General features: G+C 42.5%; 1 protein-coding gene across 1 annotated transcript; it reads right to left on the bottom strand.

The window, feature by feature from the left end:
- Positions 1–2,141: 2,141 nt before the first annotated feature.
- LOC124170057 lies at positions 2,142–2,923 on the bottom strand. Its single transcript, XM_046548742.1, has 2 exons — positions 2,702–2,923; positions 2,142–2,573 (listed from the first exon to the last, which is right to left on the bottom strand). Exons 1-2 carry the CDS (start codon positions 2,783–2,785, stop codon positions 2,142–2,144), a joined length of 516 nt encoding a protein of 171 aa, XP_046404698.1. The 5' UTR covers positions 2,786–2,923.
- Positions 2,924–10,853: the final 7,930 nt, after the last annotated feature.

Below are 10,853 nucleotides of genomic sequence, written 5' to 3'. Positions count from 1 at the left end.
AACAGCCACTTTGCAGTCTTAGATCTGCGACTTTTTTCTGACTAAATTTTGGTCTCTGAAAAAGGAAATTACAAGGGATATGACATACGAATACTCAAATCACTGAATACCTTGAATAATGGGCTTTTTACACTTTTCAATATTCGATGACACAAAGTTATCAATCATTCGACTTTCGAATACACAGCACAGATCATCCAAGATTCCAATTAAATCTGTCGACAATGGTGGGATCTCACATGAAGGTCTGCACATTACGTCCACAAAAACTTGTCATTAAAATTAAGCATTAAAATATGTATAATAATATGTATATGCTGATGACTCAATGGGAACAACATGAAGAACAATGTATGCAAAATTTCATATGACATTTTCTCATGACATTGGCTTTTTCTAGCATGAAACTCTGTTAAATGACAAAATTTATGTTTTATGCATTTTAACTATAAATTAATTATCAATTCTTTGTTTAAAATAAGGTTTGCAATAAAAGCAGTAATGCATTGCCGGTAATATAACCTTCAATACTCATATAATAAAAACCAATTAATTGCGCGATGCACGCCATGCAAACAAGTTTGATGAAATCGTGGTTAAGACAGTTGCATTAGGATTTCTGAACCGCATTGAAGTACAATGACTTGCACAGTTTTCAGCGTTTTCATTGACGTTTCTACTGCAAAGTTTGCATGGTGGAAAAATAGATTAGCATTAAGAAATGCAGTATTCGATATTTGACTAATATATTTGGAAAAAAATTAGACATTCGTATTCGATATTTGAATTTGAGAAAAATGCTATTCGACCCATCTCCAGAAATTAACTCAGTTTCTCCACCCCAACGACAGCATTAGGATTCCCTATCCACTGCCTTCCCACCCTACCCTCACCACGGGTGCTCCTAATCACCCCTCCAATGGGTGATCAGACGTATCGGCAGAAGTACTAAGTCCTGGTGTTTAGTAACATTGAAAGGGTCCTCATCCACAGACATCAGTTATCCAGCCTTAAAACTTACATCACAATTTTTATCTACCCTGTATAGTGATGGGCACTGAGCGAGTGAGTCAGTTCAAATGAGCGACTCAGCAGATCGAGAGAGTCTAATTTGGTGAGTCCCTCCTCTCCGCAGACCAAACACCACTCCCTCCACTGTGCGTGTTGGAGTCGTGACTACTAATGTGGACACTTTGGGGCACTTTTACCCAGATGACGTAACCCCACCCCCTAGCCATAGGTGTGACCCAACCCAACTCTCGTGGGACTGTTTGGGGCACCCACCCCCACCCCTACCGCCCCCACCCCCTCCATACCACCCCCACCTCCTCCATACCACCCCCCTCCCACCTTAAACCACCCCCACCCATAGGTGTGTCGTCAACCCAACCTCTTGGGACGGTTCAGGGCACCCACCCGGAATGGACACTTTGGGGCATATACCCACCCCCACCCATAGGTAAGTCGTTGACCTAACCAGCGTGGGACGGTTCAGAGCAATTCGGATATGCCCCCTAATTGATTATGCCTTTGTGGAATTTGTAGCAGTCCTGCGACTGAGATGGCACCTGTGGCAAATTCATCCTTTGGAGGTTCGGCAACCCCTGCTGTTGGTTGAGTGCAAACTAGCCACTGTTGCCTACATAAGTGATATTTAATGGAGGAATAGATAATTAAGGATACTTTGGTTTTCTTTCTCACGCACAGCTTGCCTCTTCGTGGTCGGAGTTGGGGGTACATTGACTCTCGTGCAATAGTTTCTGATAGGCTCTAGTGAGGGTCGGTTATTACCAGTTCGTGCCATTAATAATAGTGAAAGGTGTTCTTTTGCGTTCACGTACGCATTGTGTTTCGCACGTGATGTGAATTTTGCAACCTCTGCCCAAGAAGAGTTGGAATTTGATTTTGAAAAGGATCGGGCATTGAAATTAAATTGGTTATGAGGTGCAAAAAGTGGAATCAATAATTTGTGGTTATTAAATGATCGATAATGAAGGGGTACGATTGTGAGGCTAAATCCGTTGATATAAGCATGCAATATTTCTCTAATTAAGGATCGATGACAATGATTAAATATAAAGAATGCATGTAAATTTTAAAAATTATTTTATTTACTGAGTGGATGAATAACACAGTTCAATTTAGGATAAAGTATTAAACAAGATAGCAGAGCAGCGGCTACAAAGGCAAAGCATATCTTCCAATGCGTGTGGCCACACATCGAAAGAAGGCCATTCATCAGGCAAACTTGGAGCAATGCTGGCTTCTGAAATGTCTGAATAAACTGTTTGCTCGTGGTTTAATATTACAGTCTCTGCTTGTGAATCCACGTCACTGTCTTCTTGGAAACTATTGTCCGTACTCACAAAGTTATTTGGCACAGTAATAAGGCTAGCGTCTTCATCCATTTCCAGCTTCTTGGGCGACCAAAAGTGTTCCGGGAAATGATGCTCTTGGATAGGTGTTGAGGTTTGCAACTCCCGCGACGTATCCGTTTCTATATTGGTCTCCCACGCCAGGTAATTCTCCCAGAATGAATCTTGAGAAGAATAATCGTATCCGTAGTCGTAATTCTGTATGGAAACGAAGCACATGAACATAAAAATTTCACATTCGCATATGAGTATCATCATTGGTTATATTAGTAGTAATTACAATTTTATAACAAATATATTTGAATATTGTATGATAAAATACCAACCGAAATATCATCCTCGCAATGTGTAATTTCTTCATTTCCACGCTGCACCTGTCCTCTTGCATCGGGAGAGGGTCGTGGCGACATCGCTTCCTTGATGGTTATACTAATAATGAGGGGTGTTATTGTGAAGGTTGTGTTCCGAGTTGTCGCAAAGGGTTGAAGGCGTCACGCCCCGCTCTAGCCAATCCGGCCGGTGAAAGTGCGTTTGAAGAGGGGTGGGGGGTTTCGTGCCTCGCACGTTCTCAACAATTCCTAGCGTTGTCATTATTTGCGAAAAGAGGGATGGTAGTGGAGGCCGGGTCAATGAATTTAGAAGACGAATGAGGAAGAGTGGCTATTTCCCTAGGGGTATTTCCACGTTTGTATTTTCCGAATGCTATTTTCTGAATACCCAATATTTCATAAATTAGTGCCTACAATTCTCAGGAGAATGTATCCAAGAAGCCTCCCACGGTCATTATGCGACGTAAGAGAAATATGTTGCGGAAATTTTTAAAACTTACGAGGTGGTATATTAAGAATGCTGCAAATGATTGCTAATGTCCTCTTGGTCGAAGTAGCCCGTACCATCAGGAAAACTATTCAGAGATCAACACCCTTAATATTTCCCCCCGCCACCATCTTGAAAATTTTCGGCGTGGTTATTAGTTATAAAAGGACTCGTCCCTGTGGTTACTCTGTCATTCTCCAGACTACAATCGTTGTTCTGCAGTCCGATTCTTCACCGTGGTGGAAACTTCAAACAATATCTCTCTGGCTTTGGTCTCTTGGCTCTAAGTGTACGAATTTATTGTTGAGAAGAAGAGGAAGTGCGACGGAGGAGCAAATTCACCTAGAACTTCCAGAGTACCTGTCTCAGCGTTCTCTCATCTCGAGTTCTACATCATCCTTCGAGCATCTGAGCACCCGCCGAGGAGGAAGCAAGCAGTTTTGAGTCGCCCGTCCGGAAACGCATCCAGAGGTTCCGCCCGGATTCAAGTTAAGTCTGAAAAGCGATTTATTCATCTTGGATTCTTGTGAACTGAGTTTAGGACTCTTCCATTGTCTTTCATCGTGATGGATTCAATTTTCAAACTTGTACCGGGTGTTGAAATTGTACGCGCTCATCGCCTGGGAGCGTATAACACATTAACGCTGTTGCAAAGCGCACTCGACGGGCTAGTCCACCGTATGACCGAGTTATCTGAAAAAGTCCCCATGTCGGATTTTATTAATTTAATTCAAGATGTGAAGAACGCTCAAAATGCTTCTGCTTTGAAATCTTCCTATATTCCGGTTGATTCCGGAGGGAGCAACTCTTTTGCCGGAAGTAGCGAGTGTCGAGCTGCCATCGTCTCAGATTCTAGACAATTTAAGTCAATCATTGTTTCCCACTGCTAATTTCCCCTTACCTGAGCTTACAAGGGATGTACTTTCTACTCAATTTGCTGGAGTCCGCTCGCAACCAAACTCACCCGAAATTTTTTCTTCTTCGGTTATTCGACCGCCGCCTGGATTCGAGATGTTTCAACCGCTCGTTGTTTCACCGCTGTCTACGGTGGGTGAGATAAGTGATGGTGAGCGAGAAAAAAATGATTACAAGATTAGCGTGTGTGAGTCACTCACGGATGATCATGTTCTTGCCGAAATTACAAGTTTAGAAAATTTATCGGGTGAGCTTTTCACTGAATTCGGAGAGAGCTCGCAAGTCCCCGAACATTGCAACTCAGGCGTTGAGGCGAGAGACTACGATTTGATTGATTTTAACGAAGATGGGAAGTGTTTACCTTTAGCGGTCAACGTAGAGGTGTTGGAAGTGCAGCCATCGTTGTTAGATGAACCTTTTGACATTAACTCTCTACCAGTTCCAATGCTGCCATGTGCTGAAAACTTGCAAATCGGGGGCGGGGAGACTGATGACATGTATTTCACCATATTGTCCGAAAATAGGAGTTATTTGAAAAATTTCAAGCTATGGGGGCGCGAAATTTCCATTGTTTTTCGCTCCGTTCCCGCGGGGGAGAATCCTATGCGCTGGTTTGAGCGCTGCATGTTGAAATTGTTAGATGTGCTAAAACGGGATATACCTCAATCCAACAAGGCTGGAATGACGATTAAGAGTGGTAGTTGTCCAGACAGACCAATCCACGTATCATACCGGAGGGTAGATCAATTTGACGTTGAAGTAATACTGCAGAGAATTGAAAAAGTCATTCAATCGAATGAGAACTTCCTCTTGGGCGGAATAATGAGCATTTCATTCACGCATGTGGAGCAGGCTGAGGGCGGCTGGAAGAGACGGGATCTGATCTCATCCTTTCACGATTTTTGCAGTGCAAAGAAAGCAATAATTGTAATAGACAATAACGACAACTTGTGCCTCGCGAGAGCTATATCTGTCGCCATTTCCAGACATACTGATTCAGCAGGGGTTTATATGGATATGCGGAAGGGGCGAAGAATTCAAACTCAGAGGGCCATCGCATTGTGTGAAGAGGCAGGTGTAAATCTGGAAAATGGCGGGGGAATGAATGAGGTTAGAACATTCCAAAACCACGTTGATTTCTATCGTATAACAGTTTTTGGTGATCGCCAAGGGAAGGAAGTGTTATATGAAGGCCCATCGACGCCCGCTCCCGATGGTTCAATTCGGAAGGATGTGAATCTGATTTATGGTGAACATCATTTTAATGTCATTACTTCACTCACGGGGGCCTTTAACTGTAGATACTATTGTAGACCTTGTAGGCATCCATTCAAGACAATGTTTCTTCATAAGTGCCCTAGCGAGTGCTCCAGATGTATCAACTCCCCACCCTGTGAACCAAGCGAGCAGACGATTGCATGCCATTCATGCAACAGAAATTTTTACGGGGATGTTTGCTATCAAAGACACTTGAAGCCGAAGGGTAAGGCAAGAGCGCCATGCGAAATTTTTAAATACTGCAAACAATGTTGTAGAGTTTACAGTACGCTCATTCAGCGGAAAAAACACGTCTGCGGCAAAATCTATTGTCAGACCTGCAAGAGTCGCCACAGTGGCGAAAATAAATGCTTTATGAAGCAGATCATCAAAAAGAAAATTCCCCATGAAAAGTTTGTGTTTGTGTTCTACGATATAGAATCACGGCAGGATGAAGCGGTGCTAGGGAAAACAGACACATTTCTACACAGGGCAAATCTGCTGGTGGCGCAAAGATGTTGTAGTGTTTGTTGCAGAGATGAATCACTTGAAGACTGCGAGAAATGTGGGGAGTGGCAGTGCATATTTGATGGTTCAGACCCAGTGTACTCGTTTGTAAAAAGTCTTGTCTCCCTGCGACGAAGAGGGTTTGATCAGATAATATGCATTGCCCACAATTCAAAGGGGTATGACTGTCACTTCGTTCTAAAGGTTTTGATTGAAAAAATGAAGTGGGCCCCCAAGCTTATAGCGAACGGGGCGAAACTGATGAGCGTCGAGTTTGACAACTTAAAATTTATTGATTCTCTAAACTTTCTGCCCATGCCCCTCGCCAAGCTACCATCGGCACTTGGACTAGATACCTCGTTGGTGAAGGGATATTTTCCCCACTTTTTCAATACAGAGGCAAATTGGAAATATGAGGGCCCCCTGCCTCCGGAGGAGACCTATGGAACCGCTGATATGTCAACCACTGAACTTTCAAAATTTAAAAAATGGCATTCGGAACTGCGGCGTGAACATTACGTTTTCCAGATGGAAAGAGAAATTAAGAAATACTGCGTGCAGGATGTGAACATTTTGAGACTTGCGTGTTTAAAATTTAGAGAGGAATTTCTCGCACTAAGTGGCGTTGACCCCTTTATGGAGTGCCTTACCATCGCGAGTACGTGCATGCAAGTCTTTCGAAAAAAATATTTGAAGGCTGAGACGATTGCTATTATGCCCCCAGGTGGATATCGATGGGCAGACAGGCAGTCGCAGAAGGCCATCCAATGGTTGTTGGCGGAAGAGAGGAGGAGGGGTGAAAAAATCCGTCACGCTCAAAATGGCCGGGAGATTAGAATTTTGGGTAGAAAAGTAGACGGGTACGTGAGAAACGAACAGGAGGAAGTTATTTTTGAATTTTACGGGTGCTTTTTCCATGGCTGCCCCAAGTGTTTTCCCCAGAGACATGTTCCGGTTTCGAACAGTAAGAGCGAAACGATGCAAACGCGTTTCGAATGCACCGAGAATAGGAAGAAGATGCTCACGCGTGCCGGATATAAAGTGATAGAAATGTGGGAATGCCAATTTTGAGAGGGAGATTGAGCGCGACTATGCATTGGCAAAGTTCTTGAAAGAACAACCAATACATACGGAAATCCCACTGAATCCTCGCGATGCATTCTACGGAGGGAGGACAAATGCTTTGCGTCTTTACCACAAAGCTTGTGGGGCAACAGGAGAGAAAATAAAATACACAGACATTTGTTCACTATACCCATATGTCAACAAATAGGGCGCATATCCAGTCGGCCATCCAACCATCTACGTCGGCGCCGAGTGTCCCCCTCTTAATGATTTGGAGGGAGTTGTAAAATGTGATGTTCTTCCTCCAACAGAGCTATATCACCCGGTGCTTCCTATGAAGGGTAACGGGAAGCTATTATTTCCACTCTGTAGGACCTGCGCACTGGAAGAAAATCAAGGGGACTGCAGGCACGAAGAGGCGGAGCGAACGTTGACGGGTACATGGGTGACCTGCGAGTTGAAGAAGGCAGTGTCTCTTGGCTACATCATCGTAAAAATGCACGAAGCTTGGAGTTATGAAGTGACCCAGTATAATCGCGAAACCGGAGAGGGTGGGTTATTCGCTGAGTATATAAATGCTTTCCTTAAGCTTAAGCAGGAGGCAAGCGGGTGGCCCAGCTGGTGTGTGACGGAGGAGAAGAAAGAGGAATACCTAAGAAAGTTTAGAGAGAGGGAAGGAGTGGATCTTGACAAGATCTCAATCAGCCACAACCCTGGAAAACGATCACTAGCGAAATTGTTGCTAAACAGTTTTTGGGGGAAACTGGGACAGCGCGATAATTTAACGCAAACCACCGTCATAAAACAGAGTGACGCATTGAATTCTCTTCTCACGGATCCAAACGTTGACGTTCAACGTCTTGTTGAAGTGAATGAAGACACCATATACGCACATTGGGTGGAAAAGGAAGAATCTGTGTCACCATCCAGCTCTAGTGGTATTATCATGGCCTGTTACACAACAGCGCAAGCCAGATTGGAGCTCTATAAATACCTTGAAAATCTTCAAAGGCGGGTGTTATATCACGACACAGATAGCATTATCTTCACTGAAAAACCAGGGGAATGGTCTCCACCAATCGGTGATTACCTCGGTGATATGACCGATGAGGTTGCTCCATTGGGACCGGACTGTTACATTAGTGAATTTGTATCGGGCGGTCCTAAAAATTACGCTTATGTGGTTCGATCTTCAAGCAATTCGAAGTTTAAGAAAAGCGTCTGCAAAGTGCGAGGAATCACAATTAATTCCTCAAATGATGGAGTTGTGTGTTTTGAGATGCTAAAAGCTATGTTGCTGAATGATGAGCCTGGGAGAACGGTAGAATATAGCCACAAAATAGCACGCATGAAAAACCATGACATTGTGTCCAAGCCTGAAAGCAAGCTCTTCCGCATTGTATATACCAAAAGGAAACGTCTGGAGAACTTCGACACACTTCCGTATGGTTACAAAAAACGACGTCTCCTTTAGAAAAAGGAAAATTTATAACTAGGGATGGGTCGAATAGTAGATTTCTCGAATTCGAATATCGAATTCGAATATTAAATCATAGCTCGAATATTCGAATACCTCGAATTTCGAATACCTCGAATACTAAATGATGAATGTGAAAATGTTTGACTAGGTCGCCTATGCAGCAGGAAACCCAAGATTTTGGCGAGTAATTGTGATTGCCTTTAAAGGATTCAAACAGGAATTTAGCTGATTAATGGAATATTTTAATTTTATGTAAACAATAGGATAGTTTCCTTCATTAAAGAAAACGAAAGGTATTGATTGTGATTCGTTACCCACCATTAGTGTATTCATAATATACAAATTATTTAGTTCTAGAAATACCGGTTTAGACTAATGGCAATGTTCAATTTTACCTCATTTGAAAAAGGCCAGATTGGCGCCTATGCGATGCCACTCCACGTGACATCACAAGGACCTAGTTTCTACACGAGAGGATCGGAGTTTTACATCGTCTGAGGTTACCAATGCATGCATGAGGCACAGAGCTCAGGGAAACATGTCTTAATAATCACACAGTCTGTTTGATAAGGTATTAATAATCCTTATTTAAGCCAAGCGCTACTAGCTAGCATGGTACTCGGCTACCTGCTAGCATCCTGCGTCGTAATAGCGCTCAGAGCCTCGCCCCAAGGTCACCTCACTTGCGGCAGCGGGAACCAGAACGACGTCACGCGGAGTTTTTCCCGGCATTCATACTTAACCGTCGCGTTTTCGCGCGCTTGAAAATTTTCACTTTTAATTTAATCGCGAAAAATAGATATAGTCTTATAAAACTCTAAAAGCGTTAAATACGTATTTCAGGAGTATTAATATTTCGATTTAGGCAATAAAAAAAACCACCCTATTTGAGCATTACGCCTCCGTCGTATTTCTTCTTCTTCCCGGTATTTATTTTCCTGCGCAAAATGCTTAAATAAAGTCAGAAATATGTCGTGTTTGGTCTTATTCTTTTTTAAATTACGCGCACATTACTAATATTTCAATCCAATAAAGGTGTAATAACAATTGCTGAAAGTCATTGTTAGACACCTTTCGGGCTAGTAGATGACTCATGCAGCAGTTGACCTCCAGAAAGGGGGAAATTCGAAGCAGGTAGGTAGAAAAAGGTCAGTGGGTGAGAAAAGGGGGTGGGCGTAAGACACGTTTTTATTTTTCTCGCGTAACTTGATATTTTTTGAAGCTAAGGTCTTTGTAATACAATCCCTGCGCGAGCTGGGATCTTTTGTTTGATTTCGGAGAAGAGGAAATCGTCAAGAGTGGTTGAGGCGAATGCTGAATGGAGGGGGATAGCAGATCGTGGGAAATGCGCCAATGTCACTATCCCACGGCACTGAGTTCCTCCCTATGGTAGTTTCATCTCCTGGGGAAGATTCAAAATAAGTGCCTGTCATTATTAGCCACAAAGGACATACGGCAAACACCTCCTCTCATTTTATCAAAAGATGGATGCAGGAAAATGGTCAGTGGGGAGAAAGAGGGAAGGGTGAAACACGATTCTATTATTTTCCGGTAACTTGATATTTTTTTCAAAGCTGAGGTCTTCGTAATACGATCCCTGCACGAGCCGGGACCTTTTTTTTTTGTTTTCGGGGAAGAGAAAATCGTCGGAGGGGGTGGGGCGAACGCTGAATGGATGGGGATAGCGGATCGTGGGAAATGCGCCAATGTTGCTATCCCACGGAACTGAGGTTCTCCTGATAGGGGACACCTGGGATTTTCGGATTTTTTTCATCTGATCAATTTCTGTTCCCCACGTCGAACTCTTTTCACCGCTCGAACCCGCGAATTTGATGTATTTCGTCAGCTTGCCTAAAACGGCGCTGCATGCACTAGACGACTTGAGTTCTCATTTTTCCGAGTCAACTTCCAACGACGTGCGAGCGACAGTGTATGACGCGAAATTCAAAGTATTCGAGGTATTCGAGACGGTACCTTTGGCATAACTATTCGAGATCTCGAATATCGAATACTTTCTATTATTCGAGGTATTCGAGTATTCGCGGATACTATTCGCACATCTCTATTTATAACTACAGAGGAGAAGAAGCATAGTCCCGTCCACATTTTCCATTCCTAATTTTTCCAATCCATATTTTCCCTTTTCTTCTTTGAATTTCAATTTTATTTTATTTTCATTTAGTTTTGTTTTATTTCCATTTTCTTTTATTTTTTCTTTGATTTGTTTAACTTTCATTTGTTCTACTTTAAAACCATATAACCATTCACTTTTTCAAATAACTTCATTTTTTATTTTATTTATTTTTATTTTATTAACTTCCAACTCCCCACAGTTTCGTTATGTTTTATTTTATAAATTGATGTTCCAAAGTTTTTCAAATAACTTTATTATTTTATTTTATTTAATTTCAGTCCCCAAATTTTTATTATGATTTTAT

The sequence above is a fragment of the Ischnura elegans genome, chromosome 13 (genome assembly GCF_921293095.1).
Source record: "Ischnura elegans chromosome 13, ioIscEleg1.1, whole genome shotgun sequence".
Taxonomy (NCBI): domain Eukaryota; kingdom Metazoa; phylum Arthropoda; class Insecta; order Odonata; family Coenagrionidae; genus Ischnura; species Ischnura elegans.
Note: the sequence above shows the minus strand (reverse complement) of the source record. Positions and strands in the feature narration are given on the sequence as shown.

Coding starts and splice junctions, on each gene's coding strand:
- LOC124170057 (XM_046548742.1), bottom strand. CDS start 2,785: ATGTCGCCACGACCCTCTCCCGATGCAAGAGGACAGGTGCAGCGTGGA. Junction 2,574..2,701: donor ATTGCGAGGATGATATTTCG/GTTGGTATTTTA, acceptor GTTTCCATACAG/AATTACGACTACGGATACGA.